Source organism: Schistocerca americana, chromosome 2 (genome assembly GCF_021461395.2).
Source record: "Schistocerca americana isolate TAMUIC-IGC-003095 chromosome 2, iqSchAmer2.1, whole genome shotgun sequence".
NCBI classification, from domain to species: domain Eukaryota; kingdom Metazoa; phylum Arthropoda; class Insecta; order Orthoptera; family Acrididae; genus Schistocerca; species Schistocerca americana.
This window is the reverse complement of record NC_060120.1, coordinates 1,100,606,672-1,100,621,934: the sequence shown is the minus strand read 5'-3', so window position 1 is coordinate 1,100,621,934 and position 15,263 is coordinate 1,100,606,672. Positions and strand designations below refer to the sequence as shown.

General features: G+C 39.3%; 1 protein-coding gene across 3 annotated transcripts in view; it reads right to left on the bottom strand.

Moving 5' to 3' along the window:
• LOC124596510 (Down syndrome cell adhesion molecule-like protein Dscam2) overlaps positions 1 to 15,263 on the bottom strand; it is a 270,374-nt gene that overhangs the window by 197,414 nt on the left and 57,697 nt on the right. For all 3 annotated transcript variants that reach the window (XM_047135673.1, XM_047135675.1, XM_047135674.1), the window contains exon 4: positions 10,057 to 10,181. In XM_047135673.1, coding sequence (XP_046991629.1) covers positions 10,057 to 10,181 — 125 coding nt within the window. The remainder of the gene's footprint in view (positions 1 to 10,056; positions 10,182 to 15,263) is intronic.

Genomic DNA, 15,263 nt, shown 5'->3' with positions numbered 1-15,263 from the left:
ACGGGAGAACCAGTTGTTTCCGTACCATGTACAGCATGTGCAGCCAGTATCAGCAGCTGATTGGCCTCCACGGATACACTTCTGCGAATGGTTGATCGAACAATGTGTCAATCCTCATTTCAGTGCAAATGTTCTCTTTACGGATGAGGCTTCATTCCAACGTGATGAAATTGTAAATTTTCACAATCAACATGTGTGGGATGACGAGAATCCGCATGCAATTGTGCAATCACGTCATCAACACAGATTTTCTGTGAACGTTTAGGCAGGCATTGTTGGTGATGTCTTGATTGGGCCCCGTGTTCTTCCACCTACTCTCAGTGGAGCACGTTATCATGATTCCATATGGGATACTCTACCTGTGCTGCTAGAACATGTACCTTTACAAGTAGGACACAACATGTGGTTCATGCACGATGGAGCTCCTGCACATTTCAGTCGAAGTGTTCGTACGCTTCTCAACAACAGATTCGGTGACCGATGGATTGGTAGAGGCAGACCAATTCCATGGCCTCCATGTTCTCCTGACCTCAATCCTCTTGACTTTCATTTATGGGGGCATTTGAAAGCTCTTGTCTACGCAACCCCGGTACCAAATGTAGAGACTCTTTGTGCTCTTATTGTGGACGGCTGTGATACAATACGCCGTTCTCCAGGGCTGCATCAGCGCATCAGGGGTTCCATGTGACGGAGGGTGGATGCATGTATCCTCGCTAACGGAGGACATTTTGAACATTTCCCGTAACAAAGTGTTTGAAGTCACACTGGTACATTCTGTTGCTGTGTGTTTCCATTCCATGATTAATGTGATTTGAAGAGAAGTAATAAAATGAGATCTAACATGGAAAATAAGCGTTTCCGGACACATGTCCACATAACATATTTTCTTTCTTTGTGTGTGAGGAATGTTTCCTGAAAGTTTGGCCGTACCTTTTTGTAACACCCTGTATATAGATTTTCCCCTGCCTCTGCTTGGTGAGGAGATTTTTTACATGTTTTTCACTGTACTTACTAAGCACTGTCAGCATGTCCACTCATGTTCATGTTTTATAATTTCATATTTATTTCTCCATGTGTACTGTGGTACCTGCACTTGCACTCAATGCACGGGGTACCTCTTTTCAACATTTTGATGCAGATTTTACAAACATCACTACCATTTTTTAAGACAGCAAGACATCATTACATAAAAACATTCCACTGGCAGCATCTTGAGGCAAAGAGCCTCTTCGAGTGGAAACTGACTAATCACTTCACAATGTTTTTACCTAAAATTTACCCCTTACCCAACTTTTGATTCACTTGGGGATCTGCTTGTGGTGGGTATTTACACACATTTCATACTTTGCCCAAAGTCCAGCTAGTTGGTGGGATTAAGGTGATGTTATATAATCCCAGAAGTTATGGTTCAAAAGCTGGTTAGCAAACAAATAAAAGAGTTTAAAAAGTCAATGTGACTGGACACAAGTTTCCACACACGCAACTCATCTGCTATATTTATTGCGTTTTTTGGCAGCAATGAGAGTTCGTCACCTGAAGGTAGTACTGGCCAATCAGCTGTAACTTTAGTAGCTTTTCAGGTGAATTTGCTTTCTGATACAAAATAAGGATCAGGGTTTAATGTCTCATTGATAACTGGGTCATCTGAGATGGGATACAATCTCAGATCAGAGAAGGACATAGAAGGAAACTGGCTATGCTTTTTGGAGGTTACTTAAGACATGTGCCAGAAATAGAAATGTTTGCTCCTTTAGGTACTGCCTCCAGAAAATATCTCAGCTGTTGCCAGGAAAGTATACTTGTATGACACATTCTTGAGTACTGCTAGAGTGTTTTGAATCCCTACCAGGTCAGATTAAAGTATGACACAAAAGAAATTAAAAGGCTGCTGCCAGATTTGTTACCGGTCAGTTTGATCAGTGCATGAGTCTTACAGAAATGCTCCATTAACACAAATGGGGATCCCTGGAAGGAGGAAGACAATCTTTTCATGAAACTCTAATGAGAGCATTCACAAAACTGCTGTTCTCAACAGACTGTAAAATAATACTGCTACCATTAATGTACATCTCATGTAATGTAAGAGTAATGGCTCATATAGAACCACTAATGGTTTAGGGGTAGCATATTTGACTAGTAATGAAAACATCCTTGGTCCTGGGTTCAAACCTCAACACTGCTTAAATTTGGAATAAAAATCACTAGCAATGGCAGCCGATGACTTCTGGCATAAGGAATCATCCTCATTCTGGAAACAGCCTTGTCAAAGAGATTAGAGGAGCAGACAGAGGTTCAAGGTGCATGGAATATCAGAAGTTTTAACATCTGAAAAGGGAAATGCAGAGACTCAGTCTAGATATAGCTGGGGGTCAACAAAGTGAAATGAGACATGGATTCCTGGTCAGATGAGAATAGGGTAAAATCTACTGCAGCAGAAAATTGTAGAACAAGCTTAGGACTTCTTGTTAATAGGAAGGAAGGACAGAGACTGAGTTACTGTGAACAGTTAAGTAATAGGGTTGTTATCACCAGAATCGGCAGCAAACTAACACTGAGAACAATAGTTCAGGTATATACGCAGATGTTACAAGTAGAGGATGAAGAGGTAGGGAAAGTATATGAAGATATTGAATGTGTAGCTCAGTATGTAAAGGAAGATGAAAATCTGATAGTCATGGGGGGCTGGAATGCAGTTTTAGGTGAGGGAGTAGAAGAAAGGTATGGAAAATATGGGCCTGGTAGTAGGAAGGTAGAGGAGAAAAATTAACTGAGTTCTCTGCAGAGGACTTTGTAGTTAGGGCAGCCACAGCTTGGATATATAATTTTGAATCAGATATTGTATTGTAACGCTTACTCAGGAGCAGATATAGACTTGGATCACAATTTAGTAATGATGAAGAGCAAGCTGAAGTCAAGAGACTAGTCAGGAAGAATCAGTGCACAAGGAAGTGAGATAAGGAAGTACAAAGGATTGAAGAGAAACACTAAGTTCTCTGAGGCTACAGATACTGTGATAATGAATAACTCAGTAGGCAGTTCAGTTGAAGAGGAATAGATGTCTCTACCAAGAGCAGTCACAGAAGTTGGAAAGAAAACAATAGGTAGAATAAAGGTAACTGTGGAGAAACCATGGATAACAGAAGAAATACTTCAGTTTATCGACAAAAGATAAAGTAAGATAAGTATGAAAAGGTTATGGGTAAATTTGGAGAGGATATGGAGGCCAACACAAACGGGAAACAACTCTTGGATTTCTGTGACAGTATGGGCTTAGTAATCACAAACTCCTTTTTTAAACATAAGAACATTCACTGTTATACTTGGGAAGGCAGGGGAACCAGATCTGTCATTGACTATATAATAACAGATATGGAATTCAGGAAGGCTGTGAGGGACACACTTGTATTCAGGGAATTCTTTGATGACACTGATCATTATTTAATCTGCAGTGAAATTGGGATTGTGGGGCCGAAAGTGCAGGAGTCAGGTCCATATGTAGGAGGATAAGAGTGGAGAAACTTAGGATAAGGAAATCAGGCACAAGTACATAACAGTGATCTCAGAAAGGTACCAGTTAGTTGAATGTAGTCAATTACAGTCATTGGAAAAGGAATGGACAAGGTACAGGGACACAGTACTAGAAGTGGCTAAAGACTGTCTTGGAACAGTAGTGTGTAAAAGTAGGATGAAGCAAACAGCTTGGTGAAATGACACAGTCAAGGCAGCCTGTAAAAGGAAAAAGAAGGCGTATCAAAAATGGCTACATACTAGAACTCAGGTAGACAGAGAAAGTTATGTTGAAGAAAGAAACAAAGCCAAACAGATAATTGCAGCATCCAAGAAGAAATCTTGGGAAGACTTTGGTAGCAGGTTGGAGACTATGGGTCAAGCTGCTGGAAAACCATTCTGGAGTGTAATTAGCAGTCTTCAAAAGGGAGGTAAGAAGGAAATGACAAGTATTTTGGACGGGTCAGGAAAACTGCTGGTGAATCCTGTGGATGCCTTGGGCAGATGGAGGGAATATTTTGAAGAGTTGCTCAATGTAGGTGAAAATATGATCAGCAATGTTTCAGATTTCGAGGTAGAATGGGATAGGAATGATGATGGAAATAGGATCACATTTGAGGAAGTGGAGAAAATGGTCAATAGATTGCAGTGCAATAAAGCAGCTGGAGTGGATGAAATTAAGTCGGAACTCATCAAATACAGTGGAATGTCAGGTCTTAAATGGCTACACAGGATAATTGAAATAGCCTGGGAGTCGGGACAGGTTCCATCAGACTGGACAAAAGCAATAATCACACCAATCTTTAAACATGGAAATGGAAAAGATTGTAACAACTACAGAGGTATCTCTTTAATCAGCATTGTGGGTAAAATCTTCTCAGGTATTGTTGAAAGGAAAGTGCGAGTATTAGTTGAGGACCAATTGGATGAAAATCAGTGTGGGTTTAGGCCTCTTAGAGGTTGTCAGGACCAGATCTTTAGCTTACGGCAAATAATGGAGAAGTGTTATGAGTGGAACAGGGAATTGTATCTATGCTTTATAGATCTAGAAAAGGCATATGACCGGGTTCCTAGGAGGAAGTTATTGTCTGTTCTACGAGATTATGGAATAGGAGGCAAACTTTTGCAAGCAATTAAAGGTCTTTACATGGATAGTCAGGCAGCAGTTATAGTTGAAAGTAAATTGAGTTCATGGTTCAGAGTAGTTTCAGGGGTAAGACAAGGCTGCAACCTGTCTCCACTGTTGTTCATATCATTTGTGGATCATATGTTGAAAACAATAGACTGGCTGGGTGAGATCAAGATATGTGAACACAAAATAAGCAGTCTTGCATATGCGGATGACTTAGTTGTGATGGCAGATTCGATTGAAAGTTTGCAAAGTAATATCTCAGAGCTAGATCAGAAATTTAAGGACTACGGTATGAAGATTAGCATCTCCAAAACGAAAGTAATGTCAGTGGGAAAGAAATATAAATGGATTGAGTGCCAAATAGGAGGAACAAAGAACAGGTGGACGGTTTCAAGTACTTAGGATGCATATTCTCACAGGATGGCAACATAGTGAAAGAACTGGAAGCGAGGTGTAGCAAAGCTAATGCAGTGAGCACTCAGCTACGATCTACTCTCTTCTGCAAGAAGTAGAGTAGATCAATCTTTCAACCAACTTTGTTGTATGGGAGCGAAAGCTGGGTGGATTCAGGTTACCTTATCAACAAGATTGAGGTTACGGATATGAAAGTAGCTAGGATGATTGCAGGTACTAGTAGATGGGAACAATGGCAGGAGGGTGTCCACAATGAGGAAATCAAAGAAAAACTGGGAATGAACTCTATAGATGTAGCAGTCAGGGCGAACAGGCTTAGATGGTGGGGTCATGTTACACGCATGGGAGAAGCAAGGTTACCCAAGAGACTCATGGGTTCAGCAGTAGAGGGTAGGAGAAGTCGGGGCAGACCAAGGAGAAGGTACCTGGATTCAGTTAAGAATGATTTTGAAGTAATAGGCCTAACATCAGAAGAGGCACCAATGTTATCACTAAATAGGGGATCATGGAGGAATTTTATGAGGGGGGCTATGCTCCAGACTGAACGCTGAAAGGCATAATCAGTTTTAAATGATGATGATGATGATGATATCGACGAAAGACAGAAGTATAGTAGTGTTCAGGGGAATTCTGGAATACAGAAGTACAAACCACTTATAGGTGAGTTAGCTTAACTTGATACCAGACAGTTGCAGTGGCCTGGGCACAGCAGCTTCATGGAACTACCTCGACAAATCACTTACGTAATTTTGTAAACATCTCTGTGGCAATGCCTCAGTCTCATCAGAGTTCTACAGATGGCTACTCTTTCCACTTGCATCCATTAGAGCTTTGCTGCTGAAAACTGACAATAGCACTGCAAACTGTCAGGCATATTCTTAGACTGTCTTGAGCATATGAACAAAGTAATTAGGAAATGCAGGGAAGCTAAGGCAAAATGGCTGCATGAAAAATGTGAAGAAATCAGCATAGAAATGATTGTCAGAAAGACAGTCTAGAGTGGTAACATTAAGAGTGCAATGTGAATTCAACTGTTAAATGCAGAGGAGAGAGTGGGTAGATGGAAAGAACACACTGAAGATCTCTACACAGGAAGTCTTGTTTGACGACATGATAAAAGAAGAAATAAGAGTCGACAGGAAATAGACAGGGGATCCAGTATTAGAATCAGAATTCAAGAGAGCTTTGGATGCCTCTAGATCCAATAAGGCAGAACGCGTAGATAACGTTCCGTCAGAGTTTCTAAAATCATTGGGGAAGTGGCAACAAAATGACAATCCACATTGGTGTGTAGAATCTACACCAGACTGGCAACATACCATCAGACTTTCAGAGAAACGTCATCCACACAATTCCAAAGACAGCAAGAGCCAACAAGTGCAAGAATTATTGCACAATCATGCTAACAGCTCAAGCATCCAAGTTGCTGATATGAATAATATACAACAGAAAGGAAAATACAATTGAGGATCTTTTAAATCACGACCAGTTTCACTTTGAAAAGGCAAAGGCACCAGAGAGGCAGTTCTGATATTGTGGTTGACAATGGAGGGAAAAAAAACCTATGGATCTGTCGATCTGGAAAAAAGTTTGACAATGTAAAATAGTACAAGATGTTCAAAATTGTAAGAAACATAGGGGTAAGCATAGGGAAAGATGGGTATTGTACAATAAGTACAAGAATCAAGAGGGAACAATAAGACTGGAAGACCAAGAACATAGTGCTTGGGTTAAAAGGGAATAATGCAGGGATGTAGACTTTGCCCGTATTGTTTAATCTAGACATCGAAGAAGCAATGACATAAATGAAAGAATGGTTCAAAGGTGTGATTAAAATTCAGGGGAAAGGATATCAATGATATGATTTGGTGATGACATTGCCATCCTCAGTGAAATTCAAGAAGTAATACAGATGTGCTGAATGGAATGAATGGTCTAATGAGTAAAGAATATGGAACGATTGTAAATCAAAGGAAGATGAAAGTAATGAGAAGTAGCAGAAAAGAGAACAGTGAGAAACTTATCATCAGAACTGGGGATCACGAAGTAGATGTAGTTAAGGTATTCTGCCACCTAGGGAGTAAAATAATCCATGACAGATGGAGCAAGGAGGACATAAAAAGCAGACTAGCATTGGCAAAAAGGACATTTCTGGCCAAGGTATGTCTCTTTTATGATACACAGGTGTTAGTTTGAGGATGAAATTTCTGAGATTGTACTTTTAGAGCACAGTATTGTATGGTGGACATGGAATTTGGGAAACCGGAACAGAAGAGAATTGAAGTGTCTGAGATGTGGTGCTCCAGAAAAACGTTGAAAATTAGGTATACTGATAAGGTATGGAATGAAGAGGTTCTCCATGGAATTGGTGAGAAAAGGAACATAAGGAAAACATTGACAAGAAGAAGGAATAGGATGATAGGATATCTGTTCAGACACTAGGGGATAACTTCTGTGGTACTGGGAAGGGGGGGGGGGGGATGTAGATGGTAGAAACAGAGAAACAGTACAGAAAGACAGAGACTGAGAACACAGGATGCAAATTGGTACTCTGAGATGAAAAGGTTGGCACAGGAGAGGAATTCACAGCAGGCTGCACCAAACCAGTCACAAGACTGATGACTCAAAGAAAAAAAAAGGAAGCATATAGAGAGTCCTTTTTTCCTCACTCCATCTCTGAATGGAACAGGAAAGGAAATGACTAACAGTGATGAAAGATACCCTCCACCATGTACAATACGGTGGCCAAGAGAGTATGTATGCAGATGTACTGGAATGTACGCAGGGTGTTAAAAATGTATTCCATATTTTGATATGTGGTAATATGAACCAAATCATGGAAAAATGTTCCATAAACATGAGCTCTGAAACGCACACCTTACGAGCAATGACCACTTGTTCATCTTACCTACTGTGAAATGCATCTGTTCTCTGCATGATCTTTGCTATTATAAACAGCCGGCAGAATGCAGTAAACACATGAGGATGCATTTCTCTGTTACTGTCCATGGATACAGCTGGCAATAAACTGTAAACCACATTCATAGTACTGGATAAGTGCAGTGTTTACATTAGTGCTTTGATAAGTTTGTGAAATGGTTTTTCCTCCCAGATGCTTTCATTTCTCAACTTTTATAGGTTTGTTAAACCTATAAAACTTCTCACATATTTCATCTCATTTGATCATACCTTAATTTTCCCCTGTCCTTCCTGACACAGGTCTCTGCAATGTACAATAAAACTGGTAGATAAAATGTTTGCTATATCACCATCATACTTTCCTGAGGAACTTCTTTATTCCATACCATTCCTCTCATACTCCTCATAATGCTACGAGATTACCTTGCTTGTTCACTTATCTCTTGGTCAATCATTCCATTTCCCTGTATTATATTGCCCTTGTGCTTGAAACTTCAATTGTTTCCAGCTGCTACCCAAGTATTTATTACAGTTCTATCCTTTTTCTTGTGGCCACCAGCTCACACTTCTTTGCATTAAATTTCAGGTTCCATCCTTGCATAAGTTCTTCCCAAAACATTTTCCTCAAGCATGAAGTCAAAAATTTCAAAAATGTAAATCATGAGAATTTATTTGTTAGGGGTATACCAAATTTAATCAAACAACAAGTCTAGAATCCTAGAGAATGTATGTCAATTGAATCAAAGGAAAATGCAATCGAAAGAACTAATAAATGATGAAACTAAATTGCTAACTAGAACTTACCTTCAAGATGTACTATTTGTAGTACTGCAAAAAAACACAGATAAAAGTAAATGGGACACGCTACCTAGCTTTCAGAACTAACAGTTTCTTCATGAGGGAGGAGGAGAAAATATGTCAGGGAGAGTTAAAACTCAAACCCCAAGATGAAAGAAAAACCCACCTAAGGACAAGGGCACACGGAGGTCAAGATTGTAGAGATATATATGGCTTATTTAACAGAGGTACTTATGTAAACAACAAAATATCTTGCACATACAGAGAAAGCAGAAGAACACAAAATCTTAAAAACAATGCAGCTATTAAAGAAAATGAGAGAGTTTCAATGCTTAATGAAACAAAGATATTCAGAAATGTATCCAAGTTGAATATTTGGTAAGAGAAACAATTGAAAATTATAAAGGGTATGAAGAAAAACAAAACATAACCCAATATAAGGTACACACCACATTTCATCAATAAAGATGGAATTGGTGCAGTAACTAAAAACAGAGTGAACATTGTACAATCATTCCATCACCATTCAACTGTTTCTACTGGTGAAGAGATAAGTAAAAAACACCGATAATTACTAATGCATACCAGCAGTAATGCATGATGATGTGTACAAATCAATTGAAGAATTAAAAAAAAAAAAAACCGGAAACAGGCTTCCTCAGAAGTGTCCAAATCTGGGGGTAAAGTAATACAAATGGAATTTTGAAAAAATTTTACCTATTATATGTGGAGGAAGATAATTGCAAAAAACTGGAACAATATTGCAGTTACTCTACTTTGGAATAGACATGAGAGATGAGGTAAGTTTCCTCTCCATAATCAACAATACAATTTTGTTACCACCTGTGCAGAAAGTAAAATGAACTTTAGACGAGAAAAGAAAAAAGTTGGCTTTAGAAGTGGATAGAGTCAATGGACCACCTGTAAACTGCAAAAACATTACGTGAGTGTTATATTACATATAAGATTGTTGCACTTCCCAACAATGGGAGTGGGAGTTGCAGAGAGGAGGTGGGTACACATGTCAGAATTCCACCAAAATATCCTAGTCCTGCAATACAGCCACCAAGGATGAGACTACAAAGAACTTTAGAGAAAATTTCTATTCTAAGACAGATCAAACTTTCATTTACCACCCTTTGATGAACAGCACTTTTTAAATCATAAGCAAAGTACAACTTAATATTATCCGCCCTTTCGTGATAAATAACCTATGCTTGCTTCTTGATGACCGAATAAAAAAAGGTCATTTGTTATATACTTAAAGACCAACAAAACACTCTTACCATGAACAGAAAGATATGCCACTTTACTGAGACCTGAGCCAATGCCACTTGATGCCTGGCACAAGTAATATCCTCTGTCATCTGGTTGAACACTATGGATCAGAAGGCTTCCATTGTGAAGAATCCTGGAAAACATTAAATATGTTTATTTTCAATGTGATGAAGTTTTGAGAATTTAAAGATCTAATGACTCCAAGTGTATAAACAACAATATCAGGAAATTTTATGTAAGTGTGTTTTGCCTGTATTCCAAGGAGCCAGAATAATAGTAGACATTTTGATTTCATCAAGTGAGTCAAAATAGAAAAACTTTTCTATATTATCTCATGATGTTATATGCACATGTTACTTGACTGTAACCATCACAAGCTTGATGTCTTTGACACCACTGTATGATAACCAGAGTTTGAAAAATATTTGAGAATGGTTACCTATTACATTATAATTGATATTAAGGGCCTTATTTCCTAATTGTCTTTAGGGACTATACATAGTATCTGCCATATAAGGATAAATTAGTTTCTTGTTAGACCACATTTGGGTACAAAGTAATAATAATAATAATAATAATAATAATAATTAGAACAATTTTAAGATGATATCAAACATCTTAGTTTGCATCTCTTCCTTCAGTAGAAAAGCGTATACCCAGTAAAATACAATAATGAAAAATTCTGTCTGAAATACAAATGATGGAATGCATAAAGGAAGGAAGTGGACACACTAGTACCCACGCACATGTGCACAACAGCCCCCCCCCCCCCCCCCTCAATCACCCCTTGCACAATTTGAATGTGGTGAGGGTTTGGGTCAGACTGAGTCTGTAAACTAAAAGAGGCAAGGGGAGGAGGATTAGGGAGGAAAGGATGGACAAGTAAATATTAGGAGATGGAGGGAGAGCAAGGAAAGGGGATGGCAATGTGACACCTAAAAGAGGTCACCACAGTACAGGCATGGTATGAGCATATTGTGTATGGTGATTCAGGGGGCAGGAATTGGAGTGGGGTCAACTGTGGTTCGTCCAGAGATCACGATCCCACACCAAAGTTGGCAACACAAATAAATACTGCACACATTATTGAGGGCTTGCTACAGTCGCAACGACCCACAGGAGGCACACCAGAGGACCACACCTCCCTCTTAGCATAGCAGTGCCCTCACACTGATGATGATGATGATGATGATGATGATGATGATGATTGGTTTGTGGGGCACTCAACTGCACGGTAATCAGTGCCCGTACCAATTCCCAACCTTTGCTCAGTCCAATCTCGCCACTGTCATGAATGCTGATGAAATGATGAGGACAACACAAACACCCAGTCACCTCACACTGAGGTCAATTAGAGCTGATATTGGAAGTACTCTGCCCCAGTTTGAGACCTGAGCTGCAGCAGTCAGCATCATCATTTAGGACAGTGACAGTTAAAGTTTCTGATGAAATGCTCTTTTGTAAATGTTGCATTTTGTACTGCAAGAGAACAGTTTGTTAATCTGTGCATCAAGTGATGCTTTCGAAGTCAATGACAGTTGTAAATTATCAAGCAATGCTGTGCAATTTAGTTCTAGCTTCCATTAATTAACACTCATGCTTTATACAATTTTTGCATAAGTATCCCTGTTAAAAAAGAAAGAAAAAGATTTTTACCCCACATTTCAGGGTGCATCTATGTGAATAAACACATATTTTTGAGAATTTCCTGAAGTCACAAGTGTTGTGCATAACATATTTCACGGTAAATCAGTGTTGGTGATTTATGGTTACTGTAGGACATATTATTGCTGACATTTTGCAGTGTTGTACGAACATGACACAGCCAGGGCCAAAGCACCACAGGTGCCAAGATGCAAGCTGGCGCCAGTGCCACAGAGACTCACCACTTGCACGAGTTCCACTAGCACCATGGGCGGTGCTGAGCATGCAGATATTGACATTGCATCAGCCAATTGCCAGACAAGTACATTAATTGCCAGCCAAGTACATTCTGCCAATGACTGGACAACAATGGACAGAACCTTACCCCCAAGAAATAAGAGCAGCTCTCGCCCACTGGGTTATAGTTAATCGTCCAGGGCTGACTTCAACAGGGAATATCATTTGGTGAACTCTTAGAAGTGAGCACACAGTTGTAAATTTCTTTTGCTGTGTACTGTGAAGTTTACCAGCGATTATTTGCACTTAGCCTTTGAGCCCTTTTTTTGGTGTTATACTACGAGCAGTGTTGCACACTTCATTATTCAAGTAGTCCCAAAGATAAGTAAACCTTTTAACTCATTTGTGTGGCTTTGTTACTAATTAATTGGAGTGTTTAGAACCTTTGTGCTCCTCTCCTGTTACCTGACCCTGGGGCTGAGCTGTGTAATAGTGGCAGGGAGAAATTGTCTTAACAGTGTACTGCACCAGAAGCCGTTTCACAAACTCCACCTACCGTAACACCAGTGGCGCTCGACCTCCAAAGCAGTGACAAGGCCTTTACAAGACTGGAAACAAGGTTTTACAAAACTGGCATCAAGGGTTTGCAAAACACTTCATGTTACATTTACTTTTTCTCTTCAATGTGAGTATGAACTGTCTACATATATCATAAACTAACATTATTTTGAAGCTTGTAGGCATTATAACATAAAAAAGTTTCAGAAAATTAGTAACTTTATATTGGGTTTTTCTGTTTCCTCAATTGGAATCTTGGTTTTTGTCTTAATTGTTTCAGTTGTTAAAGAGAATCAGTACTACTTTTAGCTCAACAACTCCAGAAATTGAAAGCATATCAGCAAGTCTACTTTAAAGTTATTTGTATAACGTTCTTGAAAACACTGCACCAGCCACAATTCAGCCACATTGTGAATGCTGTTCTCAAACATTAAATGAATTAGTTGAGGCTGTTAAGCATCTGGAAACTGCCTCAATTACTATCAAGCAATTGGAAGCTGATGCCAATGGATGTGTTAGGAAGGCTACTGAGAATCATGTAGTAATGATAACAAAGGTACCGCAAATACTCCCCTCTCCTACGGATCATCTCTTCTCTACAGAGCGTACTGGATAAATCACTTGACTGCGAGTGACATCTCAGTGGTATGCATAGGTGCCCTATACAGAGGAGACAGGGACAAGGGACAACTCACAGTGTTACTCCAATCACCATAACTAAACAGTTTGAGGTATTGTCTTCCACTGAAACCAAAACTCAAATTATGACACTCACTTAATTGTTGGGAAACCTACTAGACAAATGCGGCTCAGTAGAAGTCTACTGATCATCAGCAATTCAAACATCTGGCAAATAATGAAATCATAGCAAGGAGTTGCAAGGAAGAGTAGGTGCACACAGTATGTATACCTCAGAGCCTCATTCAACATGCTGAAGTGGGCTATTCTGGCAGCCATTGAGGAAATATGGTGCAACTAACTGCAGATTGTGGCACATGTTGGAGCAAAGGATGCTGACTCTGGGCTCTGAGGTCAAACTTATATCATTCCAGAGACTAGCAGAGAAGGATGAGAGAACCAACCTCACTCACTGAGTTTCAACGAAGCTCATATTTTGCAGCATTGTCCCCAGGACTTATCATCAAATAAAATGTTTAAACCAAAGACTGTTGTGTGTCAAGCTGGGCTGTGATATCACAGACTTATGACATAGGCTTGGGAACTACAGGGCCCCATAAATGGGTTAGGTGTCCACTACACATTACATGCTGCTACCCAGGTAGCTGACTATGTGTGAATTCCAGGAAAAGTATTTTTTAATTTTATTTATTAGGCAACTGTGCATTCTGTCCAGATAATGATAGCTGTAGGAGACCATGTCAGATTGCAGTCCAAAGAAATGCCCCCTACAGGCCAGAGTATTAAAATTCTTATGATTAACTTCAAAGCTTTCACAAAGAAGTGCCAGAGTTTAATACAAGATACAGAAAGTGGGTAAAAGCCCAAAATGATAGCAGTGAACTTTTTGCAGAAAATTAAAGTGCATATTGAAATAATAGGCTAATAGGAAATAGAGGTGGTGTATATATCGCAGTATATAAGAAATTCATACCAGCACAGATAGAAATTAAACCTGAATGTACCCACGGAAAATGTGGGATAGAATAACGACAATATTATGAAAAGAACTGATTGTAACTCACAATATAGTGGAAATGTTGAGTCACAGATAGGCACAACAAAAAGACTTTTAAACGAGTAAGCTTTTGGCCAAAAAGCCTTCTTCTGGATTAAACAACACACACACACACACACACACACACACACACACACACACACACACACACACATTCATGAAAATTAAACTCACTTGCACATGACCACTGTCTCTGGCTGCCAGTGTTGTCTAATTCAGAGGAGGGCTTTCTGGCCGAAAGATTACATGTTTAGCAGTCTCTTTGTTGTGTGTGTGCAACTTACAATAACCATTACATGGTTAGTAGCACTCTATCTTTTTCAAAATATTTCCGTGGCTAAATGTAAGATTGCTTGGGCAAGATTCAGTCTGAAAGGTGGACATAAACTTTCTATTGGATTCCTCTATCGACCACCAGACTCACCCCCAGATGTAATAGAGATGTAACAGGGAACTTTAGAGAAAATGTAAGTTCACTCGTACTGCCATCACTGTAGGAGACTTTAAAAATCCAACAATCAAATGAGAAAAATTACTGTTTTGTAAGTCAGGCATGATAATAACCCTGTAAAGCATTACTAAATGACTTCTTTGAGAACTACATAGAACAGGTTGTTTGGAAGTCAGGTCTTGATGTAAATATATTGGATCTAACAGCAACAAATACACAGGATTCCTTCTAGGGCGTCAACACTGAAACTTGTATCAGTAACCCTGACAATTGTAACAATAACGTATAAGGAAAATGAAACAAGTAGAGGGACTTACATTTCACCAAACAAGATAAAGAAGCCAGTGTTGTATCTTGATAAGGAACTCAAAATATTTAGCTCTGGAGAGGAGGATGCACAAGAAATGTGGCTCAGGTTTAAGAGAATAGTTGACGAATCGCTTGAAAGATATGTCCCTAGGAGAACAGCTCATGATGGGAGGGACCATCCACAGTATATAGTCACTGTAAAGAAACTTCTCAAGAAAAAGAGACTAGTGCATAACAGGGGTAAAACAAAGTATACGACTAAAGATAGAGAGATGAAGAATGAAATGCACTTGGCTGTCAAGAGAGCTTTGTGCAAAGTG